The 21,532-nt window shown below is 45.0% G+C and overlaps 1 protein-coding gene across 2 annotated transcripts in view; it reads left to right on the top strand.

Moving 5' to 3' along the window:
• siah2l (seven in absentia homolog 2 (Drosophila)-like) overlaps positions 1-21,532 on the top strand; it is a 43,742-nt gene that overhangs the window by 14,517 nt on the left and 7,693 nt on the right. Inside the window, exon 1 of one of the 2 annotated variants that reach the window (XM_014197450.3) lies at positions 10,465-13,186. The exons of the other annotated variant lie outside the window; for it this stretch is intronic. Coding sequence (XP_014052925.1) covers positions 13,001-13,186 — 186 coding nt within the window. The 5' untranslated portion in view covers positions 10,465-13,000. Of the gene's footprint in view, positions 1-10,464; positions 13,187-21,532 lie in introns of those variants that run through there. 2 annotated transcript variants of the gene reach the window in all.

The raw sequence follows: 21,532 nt of genomic DNA, 5'->3' as shown, positions 1-21,532 counted from the left end.
GACACAAATATTAATTTTCACACAGTTTGCTGCTTCAGTGTCTTTAGATATTTTTGTTAGATGTTACTATAGTATACTGAAGTATAATTACAACGATTTCATAAGTGTCAAAGGCTTTTATTGACAATTGCATGAAGTTGATGCAGAGAGTCAATATTTGCAGTGTTGACTCTTCTTTTTCAATACCTCTGCAATCCGCCCTGGCATGCTGTCAGTTAACTTCTGGGCCACATCCTGACTGATGGCAGCCCATTCTTGCATAATCAATGCTTGGACTTTGTCAGAATTTGTGGGTTTTTCTTTGTCCACCCGCCTCTTGAGGATTGACCACAAGTTCTCAATGGGATTAAGGTCTGGGAAGTTTCCTGGCCATGGACCCAAAATATCGATGTTTAGTTCTCCGAGCCACTTAGTTATCACTTTTGCCTTATGGTAAGGTGCTCCATCATGCTGGAAAAGGCATTGTTCGTCACCAAACTGTTCCTGGATGGTTGGGAGAAGTTGCTCTCGGAGGATGTGTTGGTACCATTCTTTATTCATGGTTGTGTTCTTAGGCTAAATTGTGAGTGAGCCCACTCCCACACATGAATGGTCTCAGGATGCTTTACTGTTGGCATGACACAGGACTGATGGTAGCGCTCACCTTGTCTTCTCCGGACAAGCTTATTTCCGGATGCCCCAAACAATCGGAAAGGGGATTCATCAGAGAAAATGACTTTACCCCAGTCCTCAGCAGTCCAATCCCTGTACCTTTTGCAGAATATCAGTTTGTCCCTGATGTTTTTCCTGGAGAGAAGTGGCTTCTTTGCTGCCCTTTTTGACACCAGGTCATCCTCCAAAAGTCTTCGCCTCACTGTGCGTGCAGATGCACTCACACCTGCCTGCTGCCATTCCTGAGCAAGCTCTGTACTGGTGGTGCGCCGATCCCGCAGCTGAATCAACTTTAGGAGACGGTCCTGGCGCTTGCTGGACTTTCTTGGGTGCCCTGAAGCCTTCTTCACAACAATTGAACCTCTCTCCTTGAAGTTCTTGATGATCCGATAAATGGCTGATTTAGGTGCAATCTTACTGGCAGCAATATCCTTGCCTGTGAAGCCCTAATTGTGTAAAGCAATGAGGAGGGCACGTGTTTCCTTCCAGGTAACCATGGTTGACAGAGGAAGAACAATGATTCCATGCACCACCCTCCTTTTGAAGCTTCCAGTCTGTTATTCGAACTCAATCAGCATGACGGAGTGATCTCCAGCCTTGTCCTCGTCAACTCTCACACCTGTGTTAAAGAGAGAATCACTGACATGATGTCAGCTGGTCCTTTTGTGGCAGGGTTGAAATGCATTGGAAATGTTTTTGGGGGATTCAGTTCATTTGCATGGCAAAGAGGGACTTTGCAATTCATCTGATCACTCTTCATAACATTCTGGAGTATATGCAAATTGCCGTCATACAAACTGAGGCAGCAGACTTTGTGAAAATGTATATTTGTGTCATTCTCAAAACTTTTGGCCACGACTGAAGTTGTGTTTTGTTCACGCAGTGTGTATTCATCAGGCCCCTGAATGGGATTTATTTTACTGGAACCAATTGTGATCATGCTGTTGTTAGCAGCCTGGGTTTGGTGGAGGTGGGGTGTACTTGAATGAATGTCCTGAAAACAAAAGAACATGATCTCTCTGCTCTATAAAACCCCTAGCCTGGCTACCTCCTCCTCCTCTGTCCCTTTCTATTATACTGCTGAATCACAATGACCATATTATCTCTTCCTCCTCGTAATTCTTCCTCGACCTCTATCCTCACTCTCCCCGCCTCCTTCTCTTCTCCCTATTTTCCTATCCTCTTTTTTCCTCCTATCTCCCTCTCTCAGCCCTCGACTTGTCTCCCTCTTCCACTCTCCTTCCTCTCTTCTCCTCCTCGTCCTCCTCCTCCCTCTCTCCTGTGTGTGAGGAGTCATTAATCTCAGCCAGAGCGATGGTCACTCTTGACTGCACCATAAACTCTCATCCGTCAGCACTTAATTGAATTGCCGGGTGTTTAAGAACAATGAGAACCGATCTCTCTCTGCGCTATCATTGTATCATGCCTTTTTTTCATTTTCTCTCGCTATCATGCTTTTTCTCGTTATTTTCACTCTCTCTCCTTTCCGGTTGTACTCTTTATCCCCTCTCTCCTTCTAACTCCTTCCCTTTGGTCTCACGCTTTAATCAGTCATAATTTGGCAGTAATGGAGGCTTGTGGTCCCTTTTGGGTTAAGAGGCATCCAGTTCGTCCTTGTCTGTGGCACTTGTCCATGTTGCAGTGTATGTGTGTGTGTGCATGTGTTTGTGTGTGAGTCGTTCCATGTCATTTCAGCAAGGCATGACACCCATCATCTTAGATTGTTCTGAAATTGTTTTTCTACCTAAAGTTGCAAAGAAAACGTTGAGAAACAAAACCCAAGAGACAAGCAAAATAACTTACAAGATGGCGCTGCAGTGGATAGCTGCAGTCTTATGGGCTCCTGCACAATTCTTAAATAGTGTTTTTTTTTTGTACGTAATGTTTCCGGCATCATTTCCTATGACCGAAAACAGCTTCTGGACATCAGAACAGCGATCACTAACCCTGATTTGGATTAATATTTCTACTTCAACGAGTCGGCAGCTCTGGATGTTATGTTCACCCTGGACCAGGCCCTTATCCCCGGGACTCGAAAGAGGAAGCGGCGAAAGAGAGGTGTGATGATTAGACTACGTGGTCGAGCATCTAGACCACCAGTGCCCTCAGTTTTGTTGTCGAACGTACAATCACTAGAGAACAAACTGGATGGGCTCCGTTCGAGACTGTCTTATCAATGGGACCTGAACAACTGTCATATCCTATGTTTCTCTGAGTCGTGGCTGAACAAGGACATGGATAATATACACCTACTGTAGCTGCTTTTCCATGCTCGTCAACATCGGGCGGCAGCCTCTGGTAAGCTGAGAGGGGAAGTGGTGTGTCCCTTTGTTAACATCAGCTGGTGTGCGATCTCTAATGTTAAGGAAGTCTCAAGTTTTTGCTCACCTGGGTTAGAATACCTCATGATAAGCTGCAGACCGTATTTACCAAGAGTTTTTTTTATCTGTATTTTTTGTAGCTGTCTATTTACCACCACAAACCGATGCTTACACTATGACCACACACTCAACGAGCTGTATAGGGCCATGCGCAAACTAGAAAATGCACATCCAGAGGTGGCAGTTTTCGTGACCGGGGATTTTTAATTAAGGGAAACTGAAATTTGTTTTACCTAATTTCTACCAGTATGTCACATGTGCAACTAGAGGTAACAAGACTCTAGATCACCTTTACTCCACACACACAAACTCATACAAGGCTCTCCCTCGCCGTCCCTCCTCCTGATTCCTGCTTACAAGCAAAAACTCTAACAGGAAGTACCAGTGATGCGCTCAAGTGGTCCGATGAAGTGCATGCTAATCTACAGGACTGGAATATGTCCTGGGATTCATCCGATAACGTTGAGGAGTTTACCACATCAGTCACCGGCCTCATTAATAAGTGCATTGACGACGTCGTCCCCATAAGTACATAGCCCAACCAAAACCCATGGATTACAGGCAACATTTGCCCTGAGCTAAAGGCAAGAGCTACCACTTTCAAGGAGCGGGACACTAACCTGGACAAGTGTTGTCACGATACCATATTTTTTTACTTCGATACCGACACCAGGGTTTAGTATCACAATACTCGATATCGAAATGATACTCGATACCGAAACTATACCACGGCAAAAATAAAAGAAGGCATATTAGCTAAAGTCACAGAATAACTACTGTTTTTTATTTTTTTATTTACATTTAACAATATCTTTAACTTGTAAAACAAATATAATAACAAATATATTAAAAATAAAACCCCATATTAAATACCAGAGCAGGCAAATATTTTACAATTACATCTAAACTGTTTTAAAATGTAATTCGATACATATCAGGATTCATTTGCTAATCTATGGCCATGATATTGGGTCAAATGACATTCATTATTCAGTACAGCTAAATAGTTTAATGTATTAAATTAATAGTTTAGTTCCAAAACGACAAACACTTTTGAAGCTCTGTGAAATGCACTCATAACTTGACAGCAATGTATTCAGACTACTTCGGGTTTGTCTGGGATTGCTAGCAGTAGCCACTAGCCAACCAGCAGCCCTGGGCAGAGCCATGATTGAGATGCACTCTGGGAATCGTAGTATGCAGTCTAAAATCCATTGTATTTATATGATGTGTAGACCATTGCTTTAATTTTTGGGTTGTGTAATCCTATTATAATGCTCACATGAATGCCATGCTGATGTTCATGTCTTTGTCTCTAAAAAATACAAATACATTAGTAGAATAACATTACAATGTCATTTTTGGAAATGAACCTCCCTTGCACTGCTTTGTAACACATGTTGCTTAGTTGTTTCAGTGGGCTGGCCCTCATCTACTCTAATCAAAGTATTCCCATAGTTTGCTTCTGCAGTCAGTTTTGTCAACAAACTGCGGGGATGGGGTATGATTATTTTTTTTTGTCAGAAGAAGCCATGCTGTTGGCATTTTCTCTCTCCTCTCGCTTGCTTCACAAAAGTGGTTCGCACTGTATAGTCTATGGCAAGTGCAAGTAGCCTGGCTAGCTACTGCCTCCTTGAGAATATTCAGATGAATGACTAGACGGACTCGATCCTCTCAATCCATATGACATGAGAAGCATTTGACAGAAGTACTGAAAGTAACAAAAATTCTGGTACCAAACCGTGTTTAATGTTCTAGTATTTATACCGTGCAACACTAATCCAGAGGATTTACAAGAAATCCCGCTACGACCTCTGATGAGCCATCAAACAGGCAAAGCGTTAATATAGGACTAAGATTGAATCCTACTTCGCCGGCTCTGACACTCGTGAGACGTGGCAGAGCTTACAAACTATCATGGATTACAAAGGGAAACCCAGCTGCAAGCTGCCCAGTGATGCGAGCAGGGTATAACATTTTCTTTTTGATCCACCAGCCACTGGGGAGATTTAAAAAACTAGCAGCCGCTCAGATTTTTTACCAGCCCAAATATATTTATTTCACTTAAATTATACTTAACAAAATACAAAAAACAGATGTGCATTCTTTGTAATGTTTTTGAAACAAGTGTATTACTAGTAAGAAGTAATGTGGTATATTGTTTAATTACATTTCGAATTTGTATGTTTAAGCAAAATATCACAGATGAGACGAACATTTTCACCTGCCCCATTAAGGGTGGGAGGTTACTGTGCCTGTGAGATTGAGTCTGACTGACTAGTAAAAGCGTTGTCTTCTCTTCTCTAGCAGTTGAAACTCAAACAGAAAAACAACCAAGCTTGTGAACTATGTAAATAGCCAAGAAACACAAGGACAAAGTCTCACTTCAGTATACATACGTTTCAAGTGTATTACTTTTATGCCTGTGCGCACAGCCCCCAGCCAGGAAGTGTTGCAGCGAGAGGTGGCATAGGCTATATAGGATTCGTAGTTATTTGACTTTGTGCGATTAATTTACATGCTATGAAGCAAAACGGCGAAAATACTTTGAAAACAGCTACGGAAGCATTTATTTTACTATAAATGTGATCACACTTGACTATTTCCATTCACAAATGTGAGTGAAATGCTTGCACTTTGGAACCCTGACCACCCGACAATGTGGCTGGTGAAACAGACATCTTACCCGCCAATGCCACGCATTTGGCAGGTGGCAGATGTTCATTTTAGGCCCTGGATGCGAGCCTACCAAACAAGCTAAATGCCTTCTATGCTCTCTTTGAGGCAAGGAACACTAAACCATGCATGAGAGCACCAGCAGTTCCGGACGACTGTGATCTCGCTCTCCGTAGCCGATAAACAGGATAACATTCACAAGGCCTCTGGGCCAGACAGGAGGCGTACATGGAGCATGCTCTGACTAGCTGGTGGGCGTCTTCACTGTCATTTTCAACCTCTCCCTGACCGAGTCTGTACTACCTACATGTTTCAAGCAGACCACCATAGTCCTTGTGCCCAAGAACGCCAAGGTAACCTGTCTAAATGAATTTCACCCCATAGCACTCGCATCTGTTGCCATGAAATGCTTTGAAAGGCTGTTCATGGTTCATTATTCAACACATCATCCCAGACACCCTGGACTAGCGTTGGGTGGTATCCAGATTTTCACATCATCATACTGTTCTTCGCACATCCCGGGATTTATGGTGTTACCAGCTTAGTACACAAGGGGGTGCTAAAAAACACAAACGCCTATTTGGGTGTCTATTACTAGAATGCTAACAAAATTAGCCCAAGTAATAGTGAATTTCCTTGGAGGTTGCTAGATAAATATGCTAATGAGCGCAACTGGCTGTATTTCCGCTTGGTATGGCAACTGCTTGGCATCCGACTGCAAGGTGCTGCAAAGTGTAGTGCGTATGGCCCAGTACGTCAATGGGGCCGAGGTCCCTGCCATCCACGACCTCTATACCAGGCGGTGTCGAGGAAGGCTCCAGCCACCCAAGTCATAGACAGTTCTTTCTGCTACCACACAGCAAGTGGTACCGAAGCATAAAGTCTGGAACCAACAGGACCCTGAACAGCTTCTAGCCCCAAGCCATAAAACACCTAAATAGTTAGCCAAATATCTACCCGGACTATCTGCATTGACCCTCTTTGCACTCTTTTGACTCCCATACACTGCTGCTACTGTTTATTATCTATCCTGTTGCCTAGTCACTTTACCCCTACCTATATGTAAATATCTACCTCAATTACCTCGTACCCCTGCACATCGACTCGGTACTGGTACCCTGTGTATATAGCCAAGTTATTGTTACTCCTTTATTTATTCCTCGTTATTGTTTTTTCTATATTTTCCTCTCTGCATTGTTGGGAAGGGCCCGTAAGTTAGCATTTCACTTAGTTTTCACCTGTTGTTTACGAAGCATGTTACAATGCAATTTGATTTGGTTGATTTGAAAATGGATAAAAGGGTGTGGCAGAACATATACATTTTAGTAATTTAGCAGACACTCTTATCCAGAGCGACTTACTTATGAATGCATACATTTTCATAATTTTTTTCATGCTGGTCCCACGTGGGACTCAAACCCACAATTCTGGGGTTGCAAGCGCCATGCTCTAGCAACTGAGCCACACGGGACCTGCAGTAGCAGGAACAATGGCGTCTAGTGGGCATAACCTTGTACTTTCACAGAAATGTATAGTAAATGATGTAAACGACTTCAATGACTAATTTCTTCATCCCCAGATTCACAGGCAATACATTTCATAGGATGAAGAAGCCATACTCTAAGCCACAGCTCCATACTACTTTTCAGACATAGTTAACTGATACTGGTTGTGGGGTGTGTTGAAGGTTATATGAATCCTATAAGTTAACCTCTTACATCTAGACGTTCCGCTAGCGGAACACCTGCTCCAATATCCAATGATAGGCGTGGCGCGAATTACAAATTCCTCAAAAATACAAAAACTTCAATTTTTCAAACATATGACTATTTCACAGCATTTTAAAGACAAGACTCTCCTTTATCTAACCACACTGTCCGATTTCAAAAAGGCTTTACAGCGAAAGCAAAACATTAGATTATGTCAGCAGAGTACCAAGCCAGAAATAATCAGACACCCATTTTTCAAGCTAGCATATAATGTCACAAAAAACAAAACCACAGCTAAATGCAGCACTAACCTTTGATGATCTTCATCAGATGACAACCCTAGGACATTATGTTATACAATGCATGCATGTTTTGTTCAATCAAGTTCATATTTATATCAAAAACCAGCTTTTTACATTAGCATGTGACGTTCAGAACTAGCATACCCCCGCAAACATCCGGTGAATTTACTAAATTACTCACGATAAACGTTCACAAAAAACATAACAATTATTTTAAGAATTATAGATACAGAACTCCTCTGCACTCGATATGTCCGATTTTAAAATAGCTTTTCGGTGAAAGCACATTTTGCAATATTCTCAGTAGATAGCCCAGCCATCACGGCTAGCCATTTAGACACCGACCAAGTTTAGCCCTGATCAAACTCCGATTTACTATTACAAAAGTTTCATTACCTTTGTTGTCTTCGTCAGAATGCACTCCCAGGACTGCTACTTCAATAACAAATGTTGGTTTGGTACAAAATAATCCATCGTTATATCCGAATAGCAGCGTTTTGTTCGTGCGTTCCAGACACTATCCGAAATGGTAAAGAAGGGTCGGGCGCATGGCGCAATTCGTGACAAAAAAATTCTAATATTCCATTACCGTACTTCGAAGCATGTCAACCGCTGTTTAAAATCAATTTTTATGCCATTTTTCTCGTAGAAAAGCGATAATATTCCGACCGGGAATCTCCTTTTCGGGAAACAGAGGAAAAAATCACAAAGACGGGGGCGGCCAGGTCACGCGCCTAAGCCCACAGTCCCTTGATCGGCCACTTGAGAAAGGCGATAATGTGTTTCAGCCTGGGGCTGGGATGACGACATTCAGGTTTTTCCCGGGCTCTGAGCGCCTATGGACGACGTAGGAAGTGTCACGTTAGAGCAGAGATCCTTAGTAAAAGATAGAGATGGCAAAGAAGTTCCAGAAATGGTCAGACAGGCCACTTCCTGTAAAGGAATCTCTCAGGTTTTGACCTGCCATTTGAGTTCTGTTATACTCACAGACACCATTCAAACAGTTTTAGAAACTTTAGGGTGTTTTCTATCCATATATAATAAGTATATGCATATTCTAGTTACTGGGTAGGATTAGTAACCAGATTAAATCGGGTACGTTTTTTATCCAGCCGTGAAAATACTGCCCCCTAGCCATAAGAGGTTAAAATGGCCAATTTGGGTGTATTCAATGAGCTTCATTTCTCAAAATCTAATTATATTTAAACAAAATGATGTTCCAGGACTGCTAGTCTTATCTGTTTCTAACTACAGAAACGATTTCAGCACAATCTGAGATGGTAGGTGTCAATTCTCTTTCTTGTGTGTTTTTAGGTGGAATGACTCGTGTGTGCAGTGTGCTTGTGTCAGTCATCACATCTCTCTAATCACACATGGTTCAGGCTATCTTTAATTGTAACCCACTAACCTTTCCTGATAGTAACCGTCTCTCACAGCTAAGGTCTCGGACACACCAATAGCGTTTGCCTGCCGAGAGTACCTCTGAACAGAGTGCCGGCAGTACTTTTCCGGTGCAACGTGTGCTATAAATAGTCTGCCATGTACACTGCAGGGACACTGACAGCTAGCTATGCAGCTTATCTAGGGATGCCGTGTGGTTGTTTGTGTTTGCACATTTATCAATATGCATTTCGGTGTCTTCATGAGTGTGTGCTTACACACCCTATGCATTTGTTTGTGTGCCTACCCATACTGCTTGTTTGTACACTTGGGGGGAGGTGCATTCTGAAGGTATTGCAGTACCTCCCCGTCTCTTTCTTCCCTTCTCTCTTTCTTCTCCCCGCTCTCTCTCTCTTTTCTCCTCTGCCCTCTGGTGTATAGAGAGTCCTCCAGCAGTGCCCGCTGCTGAATCTGTTGTCTTGTTTTTAGACTCTGTTATAGTCTTCAGACTCGCAGGCACACACGCATTCATGTATCTCAGACTTCTCATCCCACATCCCATTGAGGGAGGTAATAGAGGCTGGCCTTGGACAGGGGGAACACGTGGATACGATGCGGGGGATGAGGGGTGGAAATGAAACCTGGAGAATAAAAGAGGAACATTCTAAGTCATTCTAAGTCAATCTGCCAAGGCCAGCTGCTCTCCACTCAGCTACCTGCCAGAGCCAATGAAACCAGCTCCCAGCACCGCTGTTTACACTACCCATCTTATTACACACACACTGTCTGGTTGAAAGGGATGAAAAAGGGGGAGGGTCATTCCATGCCATTTCAGCAAGCCATGAAACCCGTCATCTCAGATTGTTCTGAAATCATTTCTGTAGTTAGGAGCAGATAAGATTAGCATTCCTGCAACATTATTTTGTTGAACTATAATTTGATATCTGAGAAATTAAGCTAATTAATTGCACCCAAATTTGCCATTTTAATTTATAGGATTCATATAATATTCAATAAATATCGTACCTAACATCTGATTTGTAACAATGAGAAGACATATAGATTTGTCAAAAGCCACCCATGGACCCCCACAACCCCAACATCCAGTATATAGTATCAGTTCTCTGTCTGAGAAGTAGTATGAAGCTGCAGCTCGGAGTATTGTTTCTTCATCCTATGTCATGTATTCTCAGTGAATTTGGTGGTGATAATTTTTTTTCCCCCCTGAGATTTTTTTCACCCAATGTTAAATGGATATTTCACACAAATTACAAAATGACATTGGTTTCCTTATCCTATAAGCAGTTTACGGACAAGGTATGACGGCAATGGTACATATGTTAGCATTTCTGTGGTTCATATCCAAATCATCTATAAGTAACATAATTGAGTTATGCAATCAATTATTAGATTCTTCAGGATGATTTGGACATAAAGCATGAAAGCGCTAATGTAAGTACAGTTGACTTGGATTTGTGCCACAAATGCAAAAAAGTTAGCAGTGGACAACAGAACCAACACATGGATTTCTGTCATACCTTGTCCATAGACTACTTACAGGGTAAGGAAACCAGTATGTCATTTTGTAATTTGGGTGAACTATTACCCCTTTAACATTGATGTGGGGGGGTGAGCTTTAAAAAAGAAATCCCCTGGAACAGCACCATTTAGTGGAGGTCCTGGGCAGGCGTGGTTACACGTGGTCTGCAGTTGTGGGCCGGTTGGAAGTACTGCCAAATTCTCTAAAACGACATTGGAGGAGGCTTATGATAGAGAAATTAACATCCAATTCTCTGGCAACAGGTCTGGTGGACATTCCTGCAGTCAGCATGCCAATTGCACGCTCCCTCAAAACACGAGACATCTGTGGCATTGTGTGACAGAACTGCACATTTTAGAGTGACCTTTTATTTCCCCCAGCACAAGGTGCTCCTGTGTAATTATCATGCTGTTTAATCAGCGTCTTGATATGCACCTGTCCAGTGGATGGATTATCTTGGCAACGGAGAAAGGCACACTAACAGGTGTAAACACATTTGTGCACAAAGTTTGAGAGAAATAAGCTTTTTGTGCGTACGGAACATTTCTGGGATCTTATATTTCAGCTCATGAAACATGGGGCACTTTACATGTTATGGTTATATTTCTGTTCAGTGTATATACTCTTTGTTGGGGTGTGATTGGCATTTCTTTGGATTCCTCATGCCTAACTCATTGTTTGAAAAAAGTTTGGTCCAAATCGGATGTTTAGGTACTATATTTATTGAATATTATATTAATCCTACACATTTATATGGCCAATTTGGGTGCAATCAATTAGCTTAATTTCTCAGAGATCAAATTATATTTGAATAAAACAAGGTTTCAGGAATGCTAATCTTATCTGTTGGTGGGTGTCGAAATCCTCTTCCTTGTGCTTTTTGAAGTGGAACGACCCAAGAGAGAGACATGAAGAAAGGGCCAGATGATGGTGAGTTTTGCCTGGAGTCCCAACAGTCTGTCCTATAGGGGAAAGACAGATGCAGGAGAAAGAAAAACATGAGAGGAGGGGCTCGGGAGATTGTTGTGCTTGGCTGTGAAACACCTCCCCACAGGCTCTGTCTCCCCGCCCACTCCATTCTTGTGTGTGTGTGTGTGCTGCAGATGTTCGGCAGAGGGATGTTTTTGCGTGGCGGCTGCTCTGGCTTTTCTGTCACCGCGCAGAGCTGAGAGGAGGAGGAGGAGGAGGAGAGAGCAGCGCAGCAAAGAGAGAGTGAGAGTCTGCGTCCGTGTGCTTGTGTGTGCTATGCAGGGATCACTCTGTCTGGCTGCTGGTGATTCGGTAGGAGCTTTTGGTGTGTGTATGTAGACATCCACTATTCTGCTGTTGGTTGTGTGTTTAGCTCAGTAAGCCATCGAGGAGGAGCTGTCATAAGGTAGATTGCATGCTATTTGCATTTGACTGCTGCAGGAGACCGCCAGGAAAGGAGGGAGCGGGAAGGGGGGAGAGCGGGAACAAGTGAAAGAGAGAGCTATTACCCTCCATGTGCATTGGTCTGTTTATCTCCTCTACTGCTTGCTAGTGTTTAGCTTTGTGGCTGATACGGCATGTGTCTATGAGTCAGGCTGAAGCCATACTGTAAGTGAGGTCACAGCGCTGTAGTGGAGGAGACAATGCTGGTAATGAATGTTCTCTCTGCGTAGGGGACGGACGGTGAGGTCAGCTGGGCTGCTGTGTTCTGAGCATCAGACTCGGAATTCTTCCACAGTGGAGAAACTCGGAGCTCCTGGTGGCTTTGTTTCAGTTGCCTGGCGGGACAGAAACAACGGTCTGATTCAGTGTGGTCTGTGTCAGCCAGAGTGCATGTGTGAGCTGAGCTTGGCAGGTGGCAGGATTAGCGCTAGATGTAGTGTGACTGTGGACCAGACACAGACCATTCATTCACACATACTCTCACATACAGGAGAGTTAGGGACTTATCACTCGTTTGATTTCAGTCATTACATGCAGCATTAGAGCAGTGAGTCTGTTAGGCAGGCAGGCAGCTCTCCTTACACCTCAGGCTGCCATTCCATTACAGCAGTGTGCTTTTCGGGACTGACTCCGATTTGCTTTTTGTAGCCAGCTGTGGAGCCCCTTGTTTCTCATACCTGGCTTATGGTTGAGAGGAAAGGTATTCTATCCTTGGAGTGCAGAGGGATATAGCCCCTAAGCTATTTGAGAGAGTAAATTCAGCAGGACTTTGGAAGACAGGCATTGAGATTGAGATTGGATCCTCTTGTAAAGCAAGAGCACGGCCATTGATAGGTATTGTGAGGGGTATAGTAAAGACTCAGTGGTGTGTGAAATTGGTTGAGGGATAGAGTGTGTGTTGGACAGTGTGTCAGACGGTGTGTGTGTGTGTCCATTCTGTCACGCGTCATGCTGTGCCCAGCGTCCTGCCTGCCTCTCCTAAGGGAGCTGGCTCAGTGGCGCTGCCTGCTAGGGTGGCACCGCCAACACGGGGTCAGTGCAGGGGTCACTGCAGGGGCTGGGCCGGGGTCAGAGGTTGGGGTGGGGGGGATGAATCGACCCGTCTGCCTCACCAAACCGCAACATGGGAGCAAGGTGAGTACCTTAATTTACTCAGCAATCTTTCAGACAGTTTAAACCTAGTATTTTTACACCACACATTAGATTAACTAGATACTGCAAAAATAGGAATAAATCATTGATGAACCTAGTCTTTGTCTGTCCCCTCAGATGGTTCTGCATTCTTTTGTGAAGTTTTGTGTGATTCTTGTCATGTGGGGCCTCGTATGGAGCAATTTGAGTGCCGACAGAGATTGTATTTGAATTCCATAATTTTGAATTTGTATTAACTTTTTAGTATTTGTTTTATTTGTAACGCACAAATGTAATAATTTTATTAATAAATGTACCTTGTATTTCATGATTTGAAATCTGAATTGAGTGAATATTGCATTTAGTTTTAAAATCGAATATTTAAGTTAGATATTTATATATTCTGTTTCAAAATGGTATATATTGCATTCATTGTCTATCAAGTTTACAAACTATAATTTCAAGTTAATCAACGTTTCATATATTCAACTTCTCAGATGCATTCAGATTCAGTTTTTAAATTCGGTTCTCTAAATTCAGATTCAAAACCACAGACAACATCCTGGTACTTTCATAGCCAGGGAATGTAGAGAACCAATATAATGAAATACTTACTGTGGTAAACAGAAGCTTCTTGTGAAATGTTGCATTTATTTTCTAGCATTTGAACCATTTTGGCTATAAACTATGATGATCCCATTCCTGAAAGCTAAGAGTCTCTGAAATATCTGTTCCCTCTATGATTATCACATTCCTGAAAGCTAAGAGTCTCTGAAATATCTGTTCCCTGTATGATGATCACATGCTGCATTGGAAGGGAGTAACACAAAATAAAAACTATTTGGCCCACATAAGAATACTGTTGAATATTCCTGACAGTTTAGCCCTTCTAAGGATAGCCTTTCCACTCCCATTGTAATCTTGCTCTGGTGACCTACTGGGTTTGAACTGGGTCTCCTGCCTGTCACAAGACTGTGTTAGCCCACTTAGCTAAAGTCCATAGCTTCCTGAACTAATCCCTAACTCAAGTCTACAGCAAGGTTACTCATCAAAAGAGCGTGGTTCATCGAACCACTTCAGTTACATTTCACCCCCTTTGACCTCATACTCAGATATCACGGCACCAATATAACTGACTGGGTTCGAAATCGGGCCTACTGCACAACAACGGCACTTATTTTGCAAACGGAAGCAGAATGATCTGTGGACCCAATTTAATGAAAGGGCAACAGAGGTGGTTTGGTGATCCATGCATGTGATGAGCAACCTTGCCTGAGACCTGAACACGTGTTAGTTTGACTGATTGGGTTCTAACCTAGTTCTTCTGTGCTTCAGACAGTTCAACTTTTCAGGTATCCGACAAGTTACTTATCACAAAAGCATGGTCACCAAACCAGCTGTTACATGGTCACGTGTGTTTTCGAGGCAGAAGGGCTGTGGTTGAGTCTCAATATGAGATGAATCAGGGGAAAACAGTACTTGCTAAGCAGGCATTGTGATGTCCTTTACAATGGTGCCCCTGGACTCGGATGTACAGTTGCGCTGGTTCAACCACTGGGTTTTCTGTGGAGTGAGTTTAGGTGGTGAATGTAGCATATGGGAATCTGTGAAACTCATTAATCAGCCTGAAGTGTTGTCCCTTGCACAATAATAAAAGGCCTTTTTCAATAGCACGGTGGGTTCTAACTATGGTTGGGTGGTATCTCGATTTTCATATCATCATACCGGGATATACGGTATTACCGGCTTAGTACACAAGGGAGCACCCAAAAACACAAAGAAGTCCAGAATTCTATTGCCCAGAATGCTGACAAAATGAGCACAAGTAATATCGAATTTCAATGGAGGCTTCTAGCTAAATATGGTAACGAGCGCAAACGAAAATAAAGAAATTGCTGAGACAGGCAATCCACCTCATAAAGTTATACATATATAGTTAGGAGCTACCGAATGTCATTTTCGGTGAGTTTAGACATTTACAAGCAAACGTGAATGAGAGACCTGTGTCTGTGTGAAGTCTGGAGTTGCTAGGCTAGGGCCTGCCTGCTCTGCTCAGAGAAGAGGGGAGAGGAGAGGTGAAAAAACACAAGGAAATAAAGATGGTGGCAGCTGTACAAATAACGAATCCAAAGGGCTTTGACTTCTCAAACACGGCAGAAAGCTAACACAATATGATGCCCCATTTGAGTCTCGGTATGAGCTGAATCACATGCACACTGGACCCACTCCAATTTGCCTACCGCGCCAACAGATCTGCCATTTCCATCGCTATTCACACGGCCGTAGCACATCTGGACAAGAGGAACACCAATGTGAGAATGCTGTTCATTGGCTACAGTTTAGCATTCAACACTATTGTTCCCTCCAAGCTCGACACCAAGCTCAGAGCCCTGGGTCTGGACACCACCCTCTGCAACTGGGTCCTGGACTTCCTGATGGGCAGACCACAGGCTGTGAGGATTGGCAACAACACCACCTCCACACGGACTCGAGCGGGTGGTGAAGACTGCCCAGTACATTACTGGGACCGTGCTCCCACCCATCCAGGACATTACTCAAAAATATGCCTGATGAAGGCCCAGCAGTATCATGAAGGACAACACACACCCCAGTCACTCCCTTACCATCGGAGCATGTGGTCTGATGCCAACAAGCTCAGAGACAGTTTCTGTCTACAAGCCGTCAGACTGCTGAACACTTGAACTGGACTGACAACCTGCACTGAGTCTCCACACCTTAGCACACATGCACTCACTCACACCCACACAGATATACACCCTGAGTATACAGAACATTAAGAACAACTGCTCTTTCCATGACATACTGACCAGGTAAAAGCTATGAACCCTTATTGATGTCACTTATTGAAGTGGATTTAACCAGTGTAGATGAAGGGGAGGAGACAGGTTAAAGAAGGATTTTTGAGACATGGATTGTGTATATGTGCCATTCAGAGGGTAAATGGGCAAGACAAAATATTGAAGTACCTTTAAACGGGGTACAGTAGTAGGTGCCAGGCGCAGCGGTTTGTGGCCAGAACTGCAATGCTGCTGGGTTGTTCACGCTTCACAGTTTCCAGTGTGTATCAAGAATGGTCCACCACCCAAAGGACATCCAGCCAACTTGACACAACTGTGGGACGCATTGGAGTCAACATGGGCCAGCATCCCTGTGGAACACTTGAGTCCATGCCCTGATGAATTGAGGTTGTTCTGAGCCATTTACTTTATGTTCATATTTGTTGTTGCATTGTCGAGAAGGAACCTACAAGTAAGCATTTCGTTGGACGGTGTATACCATGTGTATCCTGTACATACGACTAATACAACTTAAACATCAATCAGGGGAAGCGGTACTGATTAAGCAAGCAGCGTGTCGTCCTTTACATGAACTTCCTGAACTTATCCCTATAGGCTGTAGGTATGTGGACTAACACAGCTCTGTGACATTCTGGTTCGAAGTCAGTCACGAGCAAGATGAAATGGGGAGTGAAAAGGCTGTTCTCAGAAGAGGTATGACAGGGCTATTCAACTATATTCTTATGGAGGCCAAAGGGTTCTCCTCTCATGGCATCAAGAGAATGTTGCTATATCTCTCATTTTGAGAAATGCTAGTGCAGCCAGGGAAAGGGTGTGAGAGGGAAAAACAAGTGCATGAGAACAAGAGGGAATGGATCGTTACTGGTGTTCTAGCCGAGACATTTGATGCCTCTAACTCAATTACTAGACTCTCACTGCTGGCCAATCTCATCCCAAACTTTTAGCCAGATTGCTATTGATCCTAGTGTGGGCAGAGGAAGGGAGAGGAGTAGGGTGTAGAGGCTGTGTGCTGGGGGAGGGGCTGGGGTTGGGGGGGAGGGGAGGGAATGATCGAGAGGATGCAGAGGGCCCTCTGTGACCCATTCCCTGGCCGAGAGGGTAATGTAATACCCGTGGCCTGGCAGCTGGATGTTTTTTCGGGACACATGAGCCTCTGGGTACTCTGTTCAGCCCGAGGTCACTGCCTGTTACTGGAACTGGAGGAAGAGAAGAGGAGAGGACCACACCTGCTCTTTTTCTCACTCACTTTTTAATCCTCACCCGCTTCTCGCTTTTCCTCTGTTGTTCATTACGGTTTTTATTTTTGCCCTTCCTGTTTAACTCCCTGTCTCCCACAGCATCCTCTTACTGTCTCTCACCTCTCTGTTTTTCTCTCCACCCCTCTCTCTTTTGCCATCCTCCTCACACTTCTCTCTCTGCCACATCTCTCCCTTTTTTTGCTTACTCAATCCATCTTTTCTCATCTCCCTTTTGCCCATTATTTTCCCTCCCTCTCCTGGTACATTCGAGAAAGAGATGGAGAGAGACTAGCAGGGTTTGTGTCCTGAGTGTGGAGGCGGTTAAGTCCCCTCAGCACTAACTTGACCATCACTCCTCCTCAGGGCTCTGTCTCAGGATCCACACAAACAAGTCCCCTTCATTGCAGTATCCATATAACCGTCCCACACCCCTCTCCTTTCTCCATTCTGCTATGGCAACATCAATATGAAAGAAATAGCCTAGTTGTGTTATTAATTTGTAAAGCACAACGACTAAAATGGCACTAAAGCACACTACTCCAAGGCTGTTATCCCAGACTGTCTCTGTCTAATTGACTGACCTGTAAAGTCTTTCATCAGGTTAGAGACCCATTAACCCAGGTAGCCTGTAGACTCAGGACCAGGTGGTCTCTCAGCCAAATTTTATAACCAATGTTGGTTATGAAATTATTGCATCTGAGCTTCTAGAGTGTGCGGCTCTCCTTTTGTATTTTTTAACAGTAGCCAATTAGCAGGGCTGATGAGTCTGCAGTCTCATGGGCCTTTTCTGCTGCAACACAACAAAAGGCCTGATGGAACAAATCCTGGAAGGAGGGCAAGACAGTCTCTCTACCTCAGAAGGAGAGCTTCCAAAGTGCCTCAGCCAGTCGATACCAACCCAGCCAGGGGGCCCTTTTTGGCTTAGAGTAGAATAGTCAGTTAGCCAATGTGAGTGTAGCCTCTCTCGCTTCAGGCACAGCAGTGAGGAAATTGCCCAGGCAAACGGTGTCTGAGAAGCTGTTCAATAATTCACTGTAGCGAACTACTTTTAACTGTGAGAACAGGCCTGAATGTTCCACTCCTGCACTGCCAGTGAGGTAGTTTGTGTACTTTGCGTTGGTTCTCTCTCTGGAGGAGGTAGTGGTGGGAGAGAAGCTGTGTCTCTCAGCTGAAAGGAGGTGGTTGGTTGTTTGGCAGGGTTTGACTGCTTCTGCAGGAGCTTGTCAGAAAATAGATTTCCTAGGCAGAGTTCATGCAAGGCCCTCAAAGTTAATGGTCACACATCTGGGTACTTTATTTGATCGTTTACCCAAATGTGAGATGGTTACATGTTTTACTTTCATTTACTTGTCTAGTTAAATAAAATAAATAAAAACCACTTAGCAGCTTGTTTTTGTCAGTAAAATATCATGTCAAAAGCTGTCAAAAAACCACCATCAGTAACGAAGCTGACAGAATTTCAGAACATTTTCAGAGCAGAGTGATACGGTTTAGAGCATATGTTTTGATTGGAGGTGAAAACAACACAACTCCCCAGAAGCTCCCCTCACTGGCCAAGCTCATTGCAGATGATGTGCAACTTAAATGTGGAAGTTGTTCAATAATTCAGCAGCCAGCGGCTGGGCTGGTCTGTGTGCCTCTCCACAGGCCTGGCCCGTCTCCTTCTGGCAGGAACCCAGCCCCATCTCTCTAGACCTAGCCTCATCCGTATCACCCCAGCCCCATCTCTCTAGACCTAGCCTCATCTGTATCACCCCTGCCCCATCTCTCTAGACCTAGCCTCATCCGTATCACCCCAGCCCCATCGCTCTAGACCTAGCCTCATCCGTATCACCCTTGCCCCATCTCTCTTGACCTAGCCTCATCCGTATCACCCTTGCCCCATCTCTCTTGACCTAGCCTCATCCGTATCACCCCTGCCCCATCTCGCTAGACCTAGCCTCATCCGTATCACCCCTGCCCCATCTCTCTAGACCTAGCCTCATCTGTATCACCCCAGCCCCATCTCTCTAGACCTAGCCTCATCCGTATCACCCTTGCCCCATCTCTCTTGACCTATCCTCATCCTTATCACCCCTGCCCCATCTTTCTAGACCTAGCCTCATCCGTATCACCCCTGCCCCATCTCTCTAGACCTAGCCTCATCCGTATCACCCCAGCCCCATCTCTCTAGACCTAGCCTCATCCGTATCACCCCAGCCCCATCGCTCTAGACCTAGCCTCATCCGTATCACCCTTGCCCCATCTCTCTTGACCTAGCCTCATCCGTATCACCCCTGCCCCATCTCTCTAGACCTAGCCTCATCCGTATCACCCCAGCCCCATCTCTCTAGACCTAGCCTCATCCGTATCACCCCTGCCCCATCTCTCTAGACCTAGCCTCATCCGTATCACCCCAGCCCCATCTCTCTAGACCTAGCCTCATCCGTATCACCCCAGCCCCATCTCTCTAGACCTAGCCTCATCCGTATCACCCCTGCCCCATCTCTCTAGACCTAGCCTCATCCGTATCACCCCAGCCCCATCTCTCTAGACCTAGCCTCATCCGTATCACCCCAGCCCCATCTCTCTAGACCTAGCCTCATCCGTATCACCCCAGCCCCATCGCTCTAGACCTAGCCTCATCCGTATCACCCTTGCCCCATCTCTCTTGACCTAGCCTCATCCGTATCACCCCTGCCCCATCTCTCTAGACCTAGCCTCATCCGTATCACCCCTGCCCCATCTCGCTAGACCTAGCCTCATCCGTATCACCCCTGCCCCATCTCTCTAGACCTAGCCTCATCCGTATCACCCCAGCCCCATCTCTCTAGACCTAGCCTCATCCGTATCACCCCAGCCCCATCTCTCTAGACCTAGCCTCATCCGTATCACCCCTGCCCCATCTCTCTAGACCTAGCCTCATCCGTATCACCCCTGCCCCATCTCTCTAGACCTAGCCTCATCCGTATCACCCCTGCCCCATCTCTCTAGACCTAGCCTCATCCGTATCACCCCTGCCCCATCTCTCTAGACCTAGCCTCATCCGTATCACCTCTGCCCCATCTCTCTAGACCTAGCCTCATCCGTATCACCCCAGCCCCATCTCTCTAGACCTAGCCTCATCCGTATCACCCCTGCCCCATCTCTCTAGACCTAGCCTCATCCGTATCACCCCAGCCCCATCTCTCTAGACCTAGCCTCATCCGTATCACCCCAGCCCCATCTCTCTAGACCTAGCCTCATCCGTATCACCCCAGCCCCATCTCTCTAGACCTAGGCTCAGCCGTATCACCCCAGCCCCATCTCTCTAGACCTAGGCTCATCCGTATCACCCCAGCCCCATCTCTCTAGACCTAGGCTCATCCGTATCACCCCTGCCCCATCTCTCTAGACCTAGCCTCATCCGTATCACCCCTGCCCCATCTGTCTAGACCTAGCCTCAGCCGTATCACCCTAGCTCCATCTGTCTAGACCTAGCCTCATCCGTATCACCCCAGCCCCATGCAGCCCCATCCCAAGCCAGCCAGTACCAGAAAGAGAATGCTTTACTTAAGATTTTAACAGGCCTCCAGAGCCCAGGCCCAGGCTAGATTAAAAGTTTTAATTAAAATAAGAGCAAACGAGCGAGGGGAGGAAGAAAATAGCATTTACCGCCACTGGGCAAGTTTGCAAGCTTTTGTGAGTGTCAGAGGATTAGCCAACAAACCAGTTGGTTTTTTACTCCCTGGTTTAGAGAGCTAAATAGATTGTTTTGTAAATGTGTGTATACTATGCATGTCTGCGTCATTGACATAGTGTAGAGAAGTGTGGTTGACATGCGTTGTGCTGTTGTTGTTACTCCCTTGAGGCCCCTTGCAGTGATTGAAACCCCTGAGGCTCTGTGGCACACTAGAGAGAGGCTGGGCTATTCATTTGGACACAGACACACACACACACACAGGGAGGGGTGGTAGATAGAGGTGGGACACAGTGTACAATCACTGTTATTGTGTTGCCGGGCGAAGATTTGAACAATGGGTTTGATCCAAATGGAACGGTGACATGCTGCATTCCGTGAGGTGTGATCTGAGTGGTTTAGTGTATGTTGTTCATTTTTGGTGGCGCTGAGGAGATTTGTGTAAATGTTGATGGAGAAGGGATTTCAATTAGCCTAAATTACATTCATTGGTGACATGGGGCACAATACCAGAGGTCCTCATTTACCCCCCCCCCCCCCCCCCCCCCCACACACACACACACACACGGAGTAGAGGAGGGGGGTGAGCTTTATCACCAACGACCTGCCGACTGGATTACGGCACAAAATCCTG

This window comes from Salmo salar, chromosome 04 (genome assembly GCF_965601325.2).
Source record: "Salmo salar chromosome 04, fSalSal1, whole genome shotgun sequence".
NCBI lineage: Eukaryota > Metazoa > Chordata > Actinopteri > Salmoniformes > Salmonidae > Salmo > Salmo salar.
Note: the sequence above shows the minus strand (reverse complement) of the source record. Positions and strands in the feature narration are given on the sequence as shown.